This window comes from Neoarius graeffei, chromosome 27 (genome assembly GCF_027579695.1).
Source record: "Neoarius graeffei isolate fNeoGra1 chromosome 27, fNeoGra1.pri, whole genome shotgun sequence".
NCBI lineage: Eukaryota > Metazoa > Chordata > Actinopteri > Siluriformes > Ariidae > Neoarius > Neoarius graeffei.
In genome coordinates, this window is record NC_083595.1 from 30922561 (window position 1) to 30941753 (window position 19193).

A 19193-nucleotide genomic window follows, 5' to 3' on the forward strand; every position below is an offset into this window, starting at 1 on the left:
ACAAGCAGCAAGTTTTTTGGAGAGCAGTGGCTTTCTCCTTGCAACCCTGTCATGCATACCATTGTTGTTCAATGTTCTCCTGATGGTGGACTCATGAACATTAACATTAGCCAATGTGAGAAAGACCTTCAGTTGCTTAGAAGTTACCCTGGGGTCCTTTGTGACCTCGCCAACTATTACACGCCTTGCTCTTGGAGTGATCTTTGTTGGTCAACCACTCCTGGGGAGGGTAACAATGGTCTTGAATTTCCTCCATTTGTACACAATCTGTCTGACTGTGGATTGGTGGAGTCCAAACTCTTTAGAGATGGTTTTGTAACCTTTTCCAGCCTGATGAACATCAACAACGCTTTTTCTGAGGTCCTCAGAAATCTCCTTTGTTCGTGCCATGATACACTTCCACAAACATGTGATGTGAAGATCAGACTTTGATAGATCCCTGTTCTTGAAATAAAACAGGGTGCCCACTCACACCTGATTTGTCATCCAATTGATTGAAAACACCGGACTCTAATTTAACCTTCAAATTAACTGCTAATCCTAGAGGTTCACATACTTTTGCCACTCACAGATATGTAATATTGGATCATTTTCCTCAATAAATAAATAAATGACCAAGTATCATATTTTTGTCTAATTTGTTTAACTGGGTTCGCTTTATCTACTTTTAAGACTTGTGTGAAAATCTGATGATGTTTTGGGTCATATTTATGCAGAAATATAGAAAATTCTAAAGGGTTCACAAACTTTCAAGCACCACTGTAGTACTAGAACAGGAGACTGCCTGGGAAGACCAGATCCTAGTGCAGAAGGGACTTTGACTTGACAAATCCGTGAAATGCTAACAACAGTAAATTCCATTGAAATCAATGTTCCAAATTTATGCTGAGAGACAGCTAGTATGATTGGGCCATGAGAGTGACCAAGTGAGTGTTGTATCACGCAGCTGGGCGTTGGTGGTGTTGCCTGCTGATGCTGCACTTTAACTGGAAACTTTATGGGAAGTGAGTTTTGTCTACTACTCAGAAGTCATATACAGTTTATGTATATAATACCAGTGAGTCAAGCAACGAAGAGCACACACTTTCTGGCCCAAGACCCAGTAAACAGATAGAAAGATTATTAAGCACATTGGACAGATACAAGATATGTAAATTAAGTGCCAACCGGCATGGTCAGTCACACACACGACAATCCCTGTGTCCAAAATCGCTCCCTACTCACTATATAGGGCACTATATAGTGACGACGCCATTTTGTAGTGCTGTCCGAAACCTTAGTGAGGATTATTTACATCCTATATAGTGCACTCAAAGTATCCCACAATTCATCATGAAAAGTAGCGTACAACCGATGGACACTAACCAAAGCAATATATCCCATCATGCATTGCGGTCGCATTGAAAGAAATCAAAAGTCTCAACTTTGATTTAATAAAAGGCAGCAGCAAAGAAGAAAGGATTCATTCTTGATTTAAAAGAACTGAAAGATGCAACAGACACAAAGTACTTTATATTGATTAATGTGGGGAAATGCGCTCAATATAATATGGATTTATCACAAAAATACATGCACGTATTTATTATTTTGAAAACCCACCAGCCGACTGATCTGGCACGTTTTAATCGTGCGACAGTAATGACGTAATTAACAGCGCGATGGACTAGTGTCCGAAAACGTTTTTTCATTTTACCAATGAGCTCACTATATATAGTCCTCTATATAGTAATTCCTATGTAGGGAGTAGTGAACGAGTGAGCGATTTCGGACACAGGGTATATGATGAAAGGTTCACCATGTTAGGGATGGAATGCCAGGAAAGGAAATGCTCTCTTGGACCGTTTGATCTCGCCATTCTGCCAAATGCCAATGCAAAGTCCACAATGACATCTCACTATAAACGGTCATAATTTCTCGCTCCAAACACGTGTTGCTCACCATCTTGTAAATCTTGATATTTTAGTGCATGTTTTGATATGGTCCTGACTGTATTTCACATGTATTTATCATAAATTGTGGCAGATTTGATTTAGTGGTGTTTAGAAAAGGATTGTCAACCTGGCTTGAAAATGTGTTTATTCTTATTATTGAATGAGTACAGTGCCATTTCACAGTCCTAAGTTCTTTAAAACCGAGAGGCAAGAGAGAAGGAGGAATAACAGATACTATATTTAGACATGTAATATCGCTTTCACTGATAACCGTACAAACAGAGACACTGTAACCAAAGCAATTGCAAAAAATCCTAAAAATGTGCCTCAGTGTCGGATGAAATGCTGAGATCATTTTTTTTCATCTGTGGGAAATTACAGCGAGAATATTTCCCACTTATCAGCTTGTATACCCAGTGACCCAATTCGTATTCTTAAATCAAAATCCTTCCGGCAGACACACAGTGACTGATGTAAGTGCGTAGAGTCCGGTAATCACTGTATAAATATGCTATCACTGAGCCGGCGTCCGAAACTGTAATCCACACCCTCATTGGGAAACTCTCAGTACGCATGAAGCCACCCACTCAGCCCTCCACCTTCCTGCTGCTGGCAAAGGCCACCCAGCTCTTTCTCTGAAGGTTCCTCCTTTCTTTCCCTTGTCACTCTCTCTCTCTCTCTCTCTCTCTCTCTCTCTCTCTCATCCTCCTGTTCTGATGTGTATGGAGTTTCTACTCTAACCTGCAGCTGATTAGAGAAAGGACGAGCTTGTGCTGAGAGAACATGCACAGACTCTGACTCACCTAATCTCTGTGTGTGTGTGTGTGTGTGTGTGTGTGTGTGTGTGTGTGTGTGTGTGTGTGTGTGAGAGAGAGAGAGAGAGAGAGAGAGAGAGAGTATGGGCATGCTTGTAGGCCAGCTGGGGACCCTGTAATAGTTTTTGTTGGACAAATATCTATATGCCCACAAATACGATCCTTCACACTCACACACTCTTGACTACAGGTTGCTGTAGCGTGGCCTCGAAATCAGCAGAAAGCTCAGTCATTCACACACTTCATCACATCACATCACATCACATCACATCACATCACAGTCAAACAGTGAGCTCCACATTTCACATTTCATCGTGTGTATTCTGGAGCAGTGCCATGTTCGTTACTAGAGGCTCATATAAACACCTCAAACGTCTGCCTATGTCTTGTCCCTCTCTGTGCTATCTGATGGAAAACAGAAAGCAGGATTATTCAGTCTCAGTGAGTGTTATATGGGCGGGTGGAAAAATGTCTGTTTGTTTATGGTTGGGTTAGGAGCAGAGATTGTGGAACAGTGTTGTTCTGAGTGTAGTTCTCATACTGTGTTAGGAAAGATCAAGGATGAAGAGGGTAAGATAAGAGTACACTCTTCATGTCAACCCAAATATGCAGTCCAGTCTGAAATCTGTCACTGTTTCCAAATATTGATATGAATCGACAAGGCTCTCATCTCATCTCATTATCTCTAGCCGCTTTATCCTTCTACAGGGTCGCAGGCAAGCTGGAGCCTATCCCAGCTGACTATGGGCGAAAGGCGGGGTACACCCTGGACAAGTCGCCAGGTCATCACAGGGCTGACACATAGACACAGACAACCATTCACACTCACATTCACACCTACGGTCAATTTAGAGTCACCAGTTAACCTAACCTGCATGTCTTTGGACTGTGGGGGAAACCGGAGCACCCGGAGGAAACCCACGCGGACACGGGGAGAACATGCAAACTCCGCACAGAAAGGCCCTCGCCGGCCCCAGGGCTCGAACCCAGGACCTTCTTGCTGTGAGGCGACAGCGCTAACCACTACACCACCGTGCCGCCTCGACAAGGCTTTAGTCTGATATTAAAGGAATGTCTTGAAAACCTTGTTCTCATAATTTTACACTGATCCTCAGATGTAGTTGAACAGTTATGACATATTTGGTATCCGAGACCATATCGTTAGCTCTTCTCAAATCTTCATGTCATAGCTTTGAGCTAGGGATATAACCAAACATGAATATGATTACTTGGATTGAACAAATAATATGTTGTAAATGAATATAAATACAGATACACGTACTGTAGCAGGTACACTGTTAGTTTTTTATGCCTGCTTCATGCTGATGCTATGTTTTTACTTTTTTACGGAGTTTAGAAAGGGGTGAATATGTAGATTGTGCTGAAACCAGGGTTGCCAGGTTTCAGCATATTATTCTTCTTCATTTTTTCAGTCTGGGAAAAAAAAAGTTAACATTGGTGTGCACTCATTTCTGATTTATTTATAGAGCTGCCACAACGCCGTATAAACCACACAGACCATATGCTGTGAACAATATATCTCTAATAGAGTAACAAAAAAAAAAAAAAAAAAATATATATATATATATATATATATATATATATATATATATATATATATATATATATATATTTTTTTTTTTTTTTTTTTTTTAAATGATTACATTGTACATTCATAGCATATTCATTAGCAAGCTACTCCAAGAAGCAGCCAGAAAGAGTAATCTGGACCGTTCTGGCAAGTTTTATGGAAAGTAACAGATGTAAAAATGAGTAAATCTGGAACAATATTATACACTGATTATTGCTGTAAAGGATAAACAACAGTCCCATGATTGGGGAAAGACAGTGTTGTTTTAAAACCGAGTTAAATTGCTTACTCAGTAACATAAGATAGGAGATACAAAGCTTGGCAGAAAGTTCAACAGGGCATCTCATTCAAGAGTTGGATAAAATTATGTTGTGAAAATTCCTATTTGGCTTTATAATTTGTCAATGAAATATGACTTGTTTATCCCACAAAAGACTTTTTTTCACTCTTTCCAGGACACAGTGGTCGAGTCCACGTCAGAAAATTCTGGTCTATACGTACCATGCCCACTAAATCCTAACATGAAAACAGATGCAAATACAACCCCGATTCCAAAAAAGTTGGGACAAAGTACAAATTGTAAATAAAAATGGAATGCAATGATGTGGAAGTTTCAAAATTCCATATTTTATTCAGAATAGAACATAGATGACATATCAAATGTTTCAACTGAGAAAATGTATCATTTAAAGAGAGAAATTAGGTGATTTTAAATTTCATGACAACAACACATCTCAAAAAAGTTGGGACAAGGCCATGTTTCCCACTGTGAGACATCCCCTTTTCTCTTTACAACAGTCTGTAAACGTCTGGGGACTGAGGAGACAAGTTGCTCAAGTTTAGGGATAGGAATGTTAACCCATTCTTGTCTAATGTAGGATTCTAGTTGCTCAACTGTCTTAGGTCTTTTTTGTCGTATCTTCCGTTTTATGATGCGCCAAATGTTTTCTATGGGTGAAAGATCTGGACTGCAGGCTGGCCAGTTCAGTACCCGGACCCTTCTTCTACGCAGCCATGATGCTGTAATTGATGCAGTATGTGGTTTGGCATTGTCATGTTGGAAAATGCAAGGTCTTCCCTGAAAGAGACGTCGTCTGGATGGGAGCAAATGTTGCTCTAGAACCTGGATATACCTTTCAGCATTGATGGTGTCTTTCCAGATGTGTAAGCTGCCCATGCCACATGCACTAATGCAACCCCATACCATCAGAGATGCAGGCTTCTGAACTGAGCGCTGATAACAACTTGGGTCGTCCTTCATCTCTTTAGTCCGAATGACACGGCGTCCCTGATTTCCATAAAGAACTTCAAATTTTGATTCGTCTGACCACAGAACAGTTTTCCACTTTGCCACAGTCCATTTTAAATGAGCCTTGGCCCAGAGAAGACGTCTGCGCTTCTGGATCGTGTTTAGATACGTCTTCTTCTTTGAACTATAGAGTTTTAACTGGCAACGGCGGATGGCACGGTGAATTGTGTTCACAGATAATGTTCTCTGGAAATATTCCTGAGCCCATTTTGTGATTTCCAATACAGAAGCATGCCTGTATGTGATGCAGTGCCGTCTAAGGGCCCGAAGATCACGGGCACCCAGTATGGTTTTCCAGCCTTGACCCTTACGCACAGAGATTCTTCCAGATTTTCTGAATCTTTTGATGATATTATGCGCTGTAGATGATGATATGTTCAAACTCTTTGCAATTTTACACTGTCAAACTCCTTTCTGATATTGCTCCACTATTTGTCGGTGCAGAATTAGGGGGATTGGTGATCCTCTTCCCATCTTTACTTCTGAGAGCCGCTGCCACTCAAAGATGCTCTTTTTATACCCAGTCATGTTAATGACCTATTGCCAATTGACCTAATGAGTTGCAATTTGGTCCTCCAGCTGTTCCTTTTTTGTACCTTTAACTTTTCCAGCCTCTTATTGCCCCGTCCCAACTTTTTTGAGATGTGTTGCTGTCATGAAATTTCAAATGAGCCAATATTTGGCATGAAATTTCAAAATGTCTCACTTTCGACATTTGATATGTTGTCTATGTTCTATTGTGAATACAATATCAGTTTTTGAGATTTGTAAATTATTGCATTCTGTTTTTATTTACAATTTGTACTTTGTCCCAACTTTTTTGGAATCGGGGTTGTATTTGGAGCACTAAACAAACACTGACACATATAGTGTCACTACATTACACCCTGACTTTAAACATAACTGTAAATCCTATTTTATTTAAAATGATGGATGATGTCAATTTGAAGCATGCACTTTAAAATGTCAGTGTATTTTCAAAGGAAACTTGTGTAAATGAGATTTTGTGTTAAGCCTGGCCTTTAAAATGATCCTGGTGGAGAAAGTGAGGGATAGTTAGTATATAATAATATAATACGTGACCACGCATGCTAAACATGCCACATGCTTTCATTTACAGCATTTGCCAAGCCAAAGACCACACAGGCATTTTTTTGCTTTATTCCACCTTTCTAACACTTTTCCAATTCCAAATAGTGCAGATCATCCTACGCAAACCTGCGGTTGGTGTTTCCTGTTCTCGATTAAACAACAGATACGGCTCCGTGTTATAAATACAGCGTTCCTTCCTCTTCTCCACAGCCTCCAGGGCCACTGATAGATATTTCGGCTGTGAGCTGAGGTTGCTCTCCTGTTTCAGTTGGCCTGGAGGCTAGCGGAGGTGTGCGTGCGTGTGTGTGTGTGTGTGTGTGTGTGTGTAGGACTAGAAGGGTTGTTTGGGCTTTTGGATTTATTAATGACAACTTCCCACTGATGGGGAGATTTAGTAAGGCTCGGCAATGGAGGTCTCAGCAAGTAAAAGAAGATATGCATCCTCTGCTCCCCCCACAGGTTGGCAAGCTGATCCAAGAAGCAGCTGGAAAGAGCAATCTGAAGAGAGTCACTCTGGAGCTGGGGGGCAAGAATCCCAACATCATTTTTGCAGACGCTGATTGTAAGTATTCGGAGGCTGTTTTATGAGCGCCCTCCTGTTGTCCTAAGACAGTATGTGCACAGGTGCCACTGCAGTGGCCTTGTTTGTCACTGACATCAAAGACCAGGGTCTTCTGGGTTATTTTAAAGCAATGTATTATGACACACACAAGACTGTGTCTGCGATCACAATGGGTCTGGCAGCATATTAAAACGAGCTGGTGAATTCCATGATGTTTCACTGTTAAACTTTGGCCTCAGTTCACTTTTGGGTGAATCCACGTTTAAGCAGAACACCCTGATGGAGATCAGAACACTCACAACATGATAAACATTTGTTGCTTGGCCAAAATGGTGACTATCGCTCAGGATAAAGCAGGCTCATATTCTAGCACCATCAGGTTTCCTGAGATGCTCGGTCTTGCTACCTTAAATGAAATCACAGAGGGTAATATCCATTCATCACACCAGTTTAGTTCAGCGCTGTTTCTGGGTCAGTCAACTGAGATAAGTGTACTCTTTTTTTTTTTTTACGTTTTACACTTCTGATCCATAAGGAACCCAGTCCTAGATCAGCTTCGACTCCAATATCATTTGTGAACACAGTCCAGTTGCTTTAAGTGGCTCTCCATGTCAAGGTGTTGGAAGGGGCTTTTAAATGCTTTCAGCAGGCGTGAGTGGGGCCGCCTTCGGCCCGTAAATCAACCGAATGGACTTTGCACTGGCTGGATGCATCCCAACACGGCCATAAATCCTACTGTTCCATTAACCCTTTACATACCAGCCCTACCAGTCCTCTCACAATGCACACCATTAGTAAGTGTGTTTACGTATGTGCGCAGTAATAATACAATCTTGTGCATTTGGCAGTTATCAGATAATTCTAAAAAAAAAAAAAGATACCGTATCTTATAAGGAGACATGGATTTGCAAACATAACCAGATAGAGAAAAGCTTTAGTAAATAGTCCATCAACCAAAGGAAAGCTTTATGACAGATTTGCGACTATAAAACTTCCCAAATATATATATTTTACCAGTAATACAATTCCTTTTATTAGGGAATTTGAATTTTACATCATATCACTTTTCTTATACGTTAAGTAGTAGCTTGCGAAACATCCCTAGCAGTTCATGTCATATATTTTGATAGAAATGCTATTACTGACTAACTCATGTCGACTTAAATTAGGCGAGTTTTCTTGTTCTCAGATTACTTAAATGATAAATAAAAACTCTTTTGTTTGCTATTATCAGATTATTTGTATTACATATGCAGCATGTAGACATTCTCAGTGTGAAAGAGAGTCATTAATTCACTGAATTGTTTTATACAATTTATCCATCCATCCATTATCCGTAACCGCTTATCCTGTGCAGGGTCGCGGGCAAGCTAGAGCCTATCCCAGCTAACTATGGGCGAGAGGCGGGGTACACCCTGGACAAGTCGCTAGGTCATCGCAGGGCTGACATGTAGAGACAAACAACCACTCACACTCAATTTAGCCTTACCTTTGGACTGTGAGGGAAACCTATGCAAACACAGGGAGAACATACAAACTCCACACAGAAAGGCCTCTGTTGGCCACTGGGCTTGAACCCAGAACCTTCTTGCTGTGAGGTGACAGTGCTAACCACTACACCACCCCAGATACAATTTAGCCAAATTAAATTCTTTATGAAGTCCTATATACATTTTACAGTGTTCAAGCACCTTGATGCAAAAACCTGACCCGATAAAGCGTATCCTCTTGACCACTTGATTGAAATTGTCGAGTTTCATCTGTTTCTGTTTGTCTCCCATTCCTCAGTGGATCTGGCAGTGGAGCAGGCTCATCAGGGTGTGTTCTTTAACAGTGGTCAGTGCTGTACGGCAGGTTCCCGTATCTATGTGGAAGAGCCCATCTACGACGAGTTTGTGCGCAAGAGTGTAGAGAGAGCGAAGAGGAGGATAGTGGGAAGCCCGTTTGACCCCACCACTGAACAGGGTCCTCAGGTACAACAAAGGTTTTTAGACATCATTGACTCTAGCTTGTATTTGATCCATGGAATATCTAATTCAAATTATACTTGGAGCGCACCAGCCACTTGTGGTTTTTTTTTCTTCAAATATATTAGCCAATAATTATTTTTATCACTAGCCAAAAACATTGCTGCTATAAATGTAGTTTATTTTATATGCAAACATTTTATCAGGGCGGTACGGTGGTGTAGTGGTTAGTGCTGTCGCCTCACAGCAAGAAGGTCCTGGGTTCGAGCCCCGTGGCCGGCGAGGGCCTTTCTGTGCGGAGTTTGCATGTTCTCCCCGTGTCCGCGTGGGTTTCCTCCGGGTGCTCCGGTTTCCCCCACAGTCCAAAGACATGCAGGTTAGGTTAACTGGTGACTCTAAATTGACCGTAGGTGTGAATGTGAGTGTGAATGGTTGTCTGTGTCTATGTGTCAGCCCTGTGATGACCTGGCGACTTGTCCAGGGTGTACCCCGCCTTTCGCCCGTAGTCAGCTGGGATAGGCTCCAGCTTGCCTGCGACCCTGTAGAACAGGATAAAGTGGCTAGAGATAATGAGATGAGATGAGAAATTGTGGTGCTCAAACAAACCCAGCAATTAAATACTGCAAGGAAATTGTGTGTAATTTTCAATCTAAAATACTAAAATACCCTGACCCTGTTTGACGGTCAATTACAATTTTATTGTTCCACATTTGGGTCATTTCTAAAATTTAAAACAGGGATGTTTTTCGTTCTTTAATTAGGAAAATGATCAGGAGAGAACCGAATACCTTGTGGAAGATATGGTACCAGAAAACCACTTCCATAAAATGTGTCTATTATGCTAGCTAGCTAACATCCAAACATAGTGACCAACAAAATCATTGTTGTTATAGAATATTGCATATAGATTTAGTTGCAGTGCAAAAAAAAAAAAAAGAAAATATGACCGCGGAAAAAAGACTCATACTGATATTTCACTCTGTGACTTGATCTGTTAACTAGTCATGGTGTGTTTAGGGATGTGTTGCCAACTTGCATATTCATGCATATTCATATATCCTAACATTTTTGTGAGGGTAAATGTGAAGAGACTGGTTTCTTGACCATTTTTATGAAGTGTTAGACATATCACCCCTTACAAAAAAGAAGTTTATTCAAGTGTGCTTCTAGTATACTTCTTTTAAACTAAAAATAAGAGAGTATGCTTTCAGTTTACTTTTTATTTACTTATCAGAGATATACTTAATAAAGTTATACATAAGTATACTTGGCTTATACTGAAAAGTATATAGAAACGTATATTAAGCTTATACTTAAACTTTTGATCAAGATATACTTAACAAAAGTGTAATAAAGTATTAAAATATTTGTGCCTTATGTTTAAGTGTACTTGCCCTGTAGTTGTGCTTCAGCATTGTTGACTCTTAGGTATGTCTGTGATTCCATATAAAGTTTTTTTTTTATTATTCTCCTGAGTGGGATAATTACATTTTTTAATTTATTTCTTTTTCTTTAGAGCTCAGATGTCAATTTCAGTTGTCATTGCCATGTTTTTATACTTTGGCATTTAATACAATGTTGCTTTAAATGTTGATTTTTAAAGAAAATGAATATGTTCTTAATCCTGAGTATCTGTTGTTATTTTGTGAATTCTTATCTTTATAACTTCATTGTAACTTAAGGTACAAAAACACTTAAGTTGTCTACTGGTAGTGTGCATGAGGTAAGGGTTAGGGCTAGAAAACTAATAGTATACCGAGAAGGGTAATTGCAGTATACTTCAAAACTAAAACGTGGACTAGATGTATATAACCAGTAACTAATGCCGCTTTTCCACTACCAACGCGGCTGAGTTGGGCTGAGCCGTGCCGTGCTGAGTTGGGCTGAGTCGAGCTGAGTGGGGCTGTTGGAGTTGCATTTCGACTACAACCGCGCTGAACCGTGCTGGCTGGAAGTGGGTGGACACACTGGGTGGAGTTAGCGAAAGTGGGTGGACGTCACGTGATGTCATTAGGCGACGCAAACAGTGACATCAGTGACCTTTTAAGCGGTAGTCTCACGACCCGGATAGTAAACAATAAACATGGAGGACATGGAGTCGTTAGTCTTGCTGGTCTTGGTGCTGTGGCTTGTTGTCACCGACAACGCCAACAGATACTGGCAAGAGCGTATAGATGAGGCGAGGCGCATAAGGCTTCAGAAATTCTCGTAATTCGTAATTCTTCTTCTTCCAGGTTTACGGTGTTTACAGATCCCAGCGTGCTCGCGGGGCGTGTGTGGGCGTGTGAGGACACTCCTCCTCACCAATCAGTGCACAGGGGAGTGTCTCCTCACGCCCCTAGCCCCACTCGGCTCGCTTTGGCTCACTTCAGCCCCACTCCAAAACCGTGCGAGTTTTGGGTGCTAAGCAGGGCTGAAGCGAGCTGAGTCGTGCTGCTCTGAGATAGTCGAAACGCGAGCCGTGTCGGGCTGAAGTGAGCTGAAGCGAGCTGAAGTGAGCTGAAAAAGGGTAGTGGAAAAGGGCCATTATAGTATATTTCCAATATGCTATAAAGTATACTTTTATAAACTAAAAAGTGGACTGGAAGTGTGTAACGAGAAAACCAATAGTATATTTCCAGTATACTACAAAGTATACTTTAGTAAACTAAAAAGTGGACTAGAAGTATAAAACAAGTAAACTCATAGTATATTTCCAGTATACTATGAAGTATGCTTTTGTAAACTAAAGAGTGGACTACAGGTATAGAACTAGTAAACTATTAGTATATAGTTTACTTGTGGTATACTTGCAGTACAAAATAAAAAATACTAGTTGTATACTCAAAGTTTACTTCTCTTAGACATAAAGTATACTTTTTATAAACTAAAAGTGGGCCGATTTAGTCCCAAGAAGTATTAAATTAGTTTACTTACCGTATAAGTATACTGTAAGTACATTGATATCAGTATACTTGGTACACAAAAGTATACTTAAGGAAATATACTTTAACTTTACTTTAGTATCCTTAATAAAACGAACTTGAAGTATACTTCTTTTTGATAAGGGAAGCCCCATAGCTTGTTCACTGAGTCATCTGAGCCATCCACAACTTTTTATTCCAGCCTCCATTTTGTTGCTTTTCCTTATCGTTATGCTCTTTTTAATTCTTTCGAACCAAACTCTGTCACTATGCTTGGCCTCATGATGTTTAGTGTTCAAACTTGTTTCTGCATGCTCAGATATCTCTCAGTGTACCTGCTTCTTGTTTCATTCCTCTCCAGATCAGTATTGAGCAGCAAAGGCGTGTGTTGGAGTTCATTGAGAGCGGCATCAGTGAGGGAGCTAAACTGGAGTGTGGAGGGAAAGCCCCTTTCTCCAAAGGCTACTACATCCAGCCTACTGTCTTCTCCAATGTGCAGGATCACATGCGCATTGCCAAAGAAGAGGTAAACCAGCACCACCATCACAGAGCCTTCTTACTGGTATTTACGCTCTAGGCTGGTTTTCTCTACACTGCATCTGGAAAAACAGCCCTCTGGTGACTCGTGGTGGTTGTTGATGCTGTGGAAATGAAAAACTGTCATATTATGCGTCTATACTGAGCTGGGTTTTGGAAAGCAATCTAAACATGTTTTCCATCTTTCTGACTGACTGTTCTTCATTACTGAACACACAATCCATCCTCATAATCAGTAATTCCAGCTGTGCGTCAGAAGCCTGTTTGCTAATGGGACTCTCCCTGCTCTGTGGCAGATCTTTGGGCCAGTTCAGCAGATTATGAAGTTTAAGACGATTGAAGAAGTCATCGAAAGAGCCAACAACACAGAGTATGGCCTGACTGCTGCTGTCTTCACCAATGACATCAACAAAGCCATGGCCATCTCCACAGCTGTGCAGGCGGGCACTGTTTGGTTTGTGCCCTTTCAGCTTGTTCTGTATCATATAAACACACATAAGCAGAAATATTGAGGCCTCTTCACCAGCTTTAGTGTGTTTCATAGCTCAATGGTAATCTAATCAATGCCATTTTTAATTTATTATTACATTTGCCACAAAATGTTTTCTAATAAAGAACAAAGAGAAATGGCTACACAGTCTTAAGCCTGCTTGAATGATTTACTCAATTGTGCTGAAGTTATGAGCGTATTTGTACTGTACATCTAGGGTGACCACCTGCTCATAAGCCCAAGGGGGGACAAGGGGTATGTTTTTGAGGGACAATGTGGGATGCCGCCCCCACTGCGCCGCGCCAGCCGCTGGAAGACTCACAGATAGTGGTTTACCCATTTCTAGCACATACTACCTTACATGGTATATCAATAATACCCTATTCTGCTGTTATTGGTGATGTATGGTCATGAACAGGCCACCAAATGTGTTTTTTTTTTAAAATAAACATTCATAATATTTTAACCATTCAATGACTTGACAGACACACTTCCACTTATGATTTACTGAAGCTACTCAATTTTATTTATTTTCCATTACAATTTATTCACTTTAAATCAATCATAATATAATATTGAGTCTGAGGCTTTGCAGTGCATCAGAACAGCAGGAATAGTGACAAGTCTCCATTTAGTTTTCAGTGGATTAACAGGAATTGTAGTGGCTCAGCACCACAGAAACAGTAGAAAAAAAGTCTCTTAACTCACAACCACAGCTTTGTGCCACAATCTCCTGCCTGATATGATATTGCGTGTTGGACAGTGTGATACACACTCGTCACCTCTGCTGCAGTCACTTTGTCAGCTAGAGAGTCGTTTTTAGGTCGGAGGAAAGCATCCATAGATTTAGACGTTTCTTTCTGTTGCACACGTTTCTTGTGAGTCTCCGCGAGCCTGTGTTGTTTCACATCGTATTCCCCGCCATGTCTGATTGAGAAAGATGTTTTGCAAAGGTCACAAAAAGCCCTCTCGGTATCCCCCTCAACCCCTTTCAGCCACAAATATTCATTTTCCCACTCTTTCCTGTACATATTTTTAACTGGAGGTGGCGGTGCCTCACCTGCCATCTCCCCGGTACCTTTCTCCATTTTTTAATATGAAAGCAATGCATGCGTTGCACCTGCGTCCCTCTGTGCACGTGAGTGCGGTGTCATGGCAACAACAAAAAGTTGACAACAACCAGTCAGTTGTGAGGGGTGTGTGTGTGGTTTTGTTCTACAGTCTATAGTGGCGACGGTGGTGTGCTGAAATGTAAAGTACTCGTAATATTCGTTTGGCTGCCTGGGTGGCCCGGGGAGAGCGACAGCCCCCTCAGCAAGCATCGATTATGCGGGACACGTTCTGAATTTGCGGGACGCATAAATTCGGCTTCAAATGCTGTACGCGCACGCGCTATGCGGGACAGGTGGTCACCCTATGTACATCTGCTGGATGAAAGTCTCTAAACTGTCACCTTGGCTCTGTTTATTTTTCAGGATAAACTGCTTTAATGCATTAAGCTGCCAGTGTCCTTTTGGAGGGTTTAAAATGTCAGGCAATGGACGTGAACTGTAAGTTGTTTTACTCAGTCTGACAAATCAAACTTATCTTGAGATAAAAAGAATTTGATTTGAAACTGATGATTTGGGGCAGGAATCACAAGGATGCCAAGCCACAGCCTTAGGCAAAACTATAGGCTTCGGCACTAGATTCACGAGAAGCGTTTTATACATATCTTCCATGGCACTAACATGCATACATTATAGTATACTAAGAACAGTTACCACACTGTACCAAAAACACTCACTGAATGTAAATGGGATCAGTGCAGATTTCAGTTGTTGATTCAACACTACTAAAGAAAAAAACCCCAACATAATCTCATACATGTCTGAGTATATTGATATTGTGCTTAAAACATGATTAGGAAGGAGGAAATTAGGATCTGTGTGTTTTGCCCACTTCTCAATTTTTATTTTTATTTATTTATTTTCTCTCAGCAATTGACTCTTAACTGTCCTAGAAATGTTCAAGGCTAGTGCCAACAAGCAGAGCCTCAGCCCAAATGTGAATCATGGCTATAATTGGGGCAAAAGTTGTGTTAACCTTTATCAAAAAGAAGTATACTTCATTTTATTAAGTATACTTAAGTAAACTTGATATATGGTATATTTCCTGAAGTATACTTTTGTGTACCAAGTATACTGATATCAATGTACTTACAGTATACTTGTTAGTAAACTAATCTAATACTTCTTGGGATTAAATTGGCCCACTTTTAGTTTAAAAAAAGTATACCTTAAGTCTAAGAGAAGTAAACGCTGTGTATACAGCTAGTATTTTTTATTTTGTACTGGTGTAGTGGTTAGCACTGTCGCCTCACAGCAAGAAGGTTCTGAGTTCAAGCCCAGCGGTCGGCGAGGGCCTTTCTGTGTGGAGTTTGCATGTTCTCCCCGTGTCTGCGTGGGTTTCCTCCGGGTGCTCCGGTTTCCCCCACAGTCCAAAGACATGCAGGTTAGGTTAATATGGGACAGCCTTGGGCTGAGGTGCCCTTGAGCGAGGCACCAAACTCCCAACTGCTCCCCAGGTGCTGTTAGCATGGCTGCCCACTGCTCTGGGTATGTGTGTGCGCTCATTGTTCACGTGTGTGCATGTTTGTGTTCACTGCTTCAGATGGGTTAAATGCAGAGAAGAATTTCACAAGCATGTGATGAATAAAGTTGTTGTTCTTCTGCTTCTTCTTCAAGTATACCACAAGTAAACTTACACTACCGTTCAAAAGTTTGGGGTCACCCAGACAATTTTGTGTTTTCCATGAAAAGTCACACTTTTATTTACCACCATAAGTTGTAAAATGAATAGAAAATATAGTCAAGACATTTTTCTGGCCATTTTGAGCATTTAATCGACCCCACAAATGTGATGCTCCAGAAACTCAATCTGCTCAAAGGAAGGTCAGTTTTATAGCTTCTCTAAAGAGCTAAACTGTTTTCAGCTGTGCTAACATGATTGTACAAGGGTTTTTCTAATCATCCATTAGCCTTCTGAGGCAATGAGCAAACACATTGTACCATTAGAACACTGGAGTGATAGTTGCTGGAAATGGGCCTCTATACACCTATGGAGATATTGCACCAAAAACCAGACATTTGCAGCTAGAATAGTCATTTACCACATTAGCAATGTATAGAGTGGATTTCTGATTAGTTTAAAGTGATCTTCATTGAAAAGAACAGTGCTTTTCTTTCAAAAATAAGGAAATTTCAAAGTGACCCCAAACTTTTGAACGGTAGTGTATATACTAGTAGTTTACTAGTTCTATACTTGTAGTCCACTCTTTAGTTTACAAAAGCATACTTCATAGTATACTGGAAATATACTATGAGTTTACTTGTTTTATACTTCTAGTCCACTTTTTAGTTTACTAAAGTATACTTTGTAGTATACTGGAAATATACTATTGGTTTTCTCGTTACACACTTCTAGTCCACTTTTTAGTTTATAAAAGTATACTTTATAGCATATTGGAAATATACTATTAGTGACTGGTTGTATACATCCAGTCCACTTTTTAGTTTTGAAGTATACTGCAATTACCCTTCTAGGTATACTATTAGGATTAAGAACATATTCATTTTCTTTAAAAATCTAAATTTACTACAGGGCAAGTACACTTAAACATAAGGCACAAATATTTTAATACTTTATTACGCTTTTGATAAGTATCTCTTCATCAAAAGTTTAAGTATAAGCTTAATATACTTAGACGTTTCTATATACTTTTCAGTATAAGCCAAGTATACTTATGTATAACTTTATTAAGTATATCTCTGATAAGTAAATAAAAAGTAAACTGAAAGCATACTCTCTTATTTTTAGTTTAAAAGAAGTATACTAGAAGCACCCTTGAATAAACTTCTTTTTTTAAGGGAACTGTAAAAAAAAATCTAGATACGTTTGCATGTGAAGTTTTTGTATTATCTGGTTATTAAATCATCTTTTATGTGATTTGATCAGAGAGATGGGGTATTTACAGGCATTTTTTTGTTTGTTTTCTAGGGGTGAATATGGCTTGAGGGAGTACACAGAGGTGAAGACCATCACAGTGAAGATGCCAGGGTTGAACTTGTAAACTTACTCATGCATTCCTAATGGAAGAAGGACTTCCTCTGGGCTTATCACTGACCCCAAGCCTCTTCATCGCCCACTAACCCTGCATCACCATCTCCATCTTTATCTCCATCCGGTAGCACCTCTATAACTTGAGCATCCACTAGCTGCCTTCATGGCCACTCTAACTCCCAGTAGTGGCCTCCCTTCGCCAGCTCCATTAACCGTACTAAAGCACTCGGAGATGGCGAGGAAGGAGGAACACACTATAAACCACTCCATCTCCAACATCCCGACACTAACAGACTGAAACATGTGGCTGTAAGGCTTGAACCTCACTCACAACTTCTCTTTGCTCTGATTCACTGGGTAAAATCTGCAACTGCCTTTCAGTTCTTTTGTACTAAGACCACTGAAGCTATCTGTCATAGCAGTTGAAAGGGCAGATGTGATCTTTTTTATTATTAAGTATTAATTTTAAAATGTAATTGTTTAATTGTTCTGTGTTTTGCTGTTTTTGTTTTATGGCATATAGCTCTGTATGTCAACATGTTGACCTATGTAAACAGAAATGGTTTACCTCAGAGACAAAAAAAAAAAAACGTTAATATGAGAAATGCATTTTACACAAATGATTACTTATTGGTGTCCATTTATTTTCTTTCTTAAACAATTATTTACTATGAAAATAGAAAGTAAGATATAAAAATGACTATAGTTTTGTTTTCCATCATTAAAAAATTCCATTTCCAAAATTCTGTCAGAGTGTTTATTCGGAAAGTTGGAAGGGGTGTTGCTTGAATGCTGATATGTTAAGTTGAAAATCTTCAATAAAAGTATTTTTTTTATACTGACACTTACAGTAAATGCTGTTACAAAGCAGTAGCATTGCTGAAAGGGTAACGTCAGCACTTCCCATAATCAAAACATATTTTGTGAATGAGTGGAGGAAGATATGTAGTACAACATGTACACCCTGAAATTACTGATCATGAGTGGGAGAAATGAAAGAGATAAACATAACACATGGTGTTTAGAAAGACATTAAGAGGCAACCTAGTGGGAATGTATCAGAATTCTCTGGAAACTCCAAATGAAATCAGAGATGACACTCCACATAGTCCCACTTGTAATGGATATCACAATGTAATATGCAATGGTAACCACCCCACAGTCAACAGTGGAAAGTGTTGTTTTCATTAGTATGAGGGAGCCAAGTGAGAACAAGAGGGCAGACAGCATAGCACATACACTTGTGACTTTTATCAGGTGAAGCTGGCATGGTTTAAATAGAAAAAGTCAAGAAAACAGTCATAGCAGGGGCTTAGCCAGACCTTTTGCAATGGGGCAGCCAGGTTAGTACCAATGGGTGAACTGAGTTGGCATTCTATGGTGGGGCAAACTTCTGTGTTAACTAGTTAAAACTGCATGTTCCTTGTACCAGCACTACCACTACTATTATCACCACCACCACTACTACTATCATTACTAATATCACCACCACCACCACTACTACCATCATTACTAATATCACCACCACCACCACCACCACTACTGCTATCGATACTAATATCACCACCACTACTACTATTATCTACTACTACTTATACTAATCCCACTATCACTATTAATCCCACTACCACCACCACTGTTACTAATATTACCTACTACTAATCTCACTACCACCACCCCCACCATCACCACCATTACCAATATTACCTACTACTACTACCAATCCCACCACCATCACTACTACTACTATCACTACTAATCTCACTACCACCACCACCACTACTACTAATATTACCTACTACTACTATTATTACTAATCTCACTACCACCACCATCAATATTGCCTACTACTACAGTATCAATCCCACCACCACTATCACTACTAATCTCACTAC

At 40.1% G+C, this 19193-nt stretch overlaps 1 protein-coding gene across 1 annotated transcript in view; it reads left to right on the top strand.

The window, feature by feature from the left end:
* The window catches only part of aldh1a2 (aldehyde dehydrogenase 1 family, member A2), a 48002-nt gene extending 30004 nt beyond the window's left edge, over positions 1 to 17998 (top strand). Inside the window, exons 8-13 of the mRNA XM_060911644.1 lie at positions 7198 to 7300; positions 9089 to 9273; positions 12532 to 12696; positions 13004 to 13161; positions 14673 to 14747; positions 17236 to 17998. Coding sequence (XP_060767627.1) covers positions 7198 to 7300; positions 9089 to 9273; positions 12532 to 12696; positions 13004 to 13161; positions 14673 to 14747; positions 17236 to 17308 — 759 coding nt within the window. The 3' untranslated portion in view covers positions 17309 to 17998. The remainder of the gene's footprint in view (positions 1 to 7197; positions 7301 to 9088; positions 9274 to 12531; positions 12697 to 13003; positions 13162 to 14672; positions 14748 to 17235) is intronic.
* Positions 17999 to 19193: the final 1195 nt, after the last annotated feature.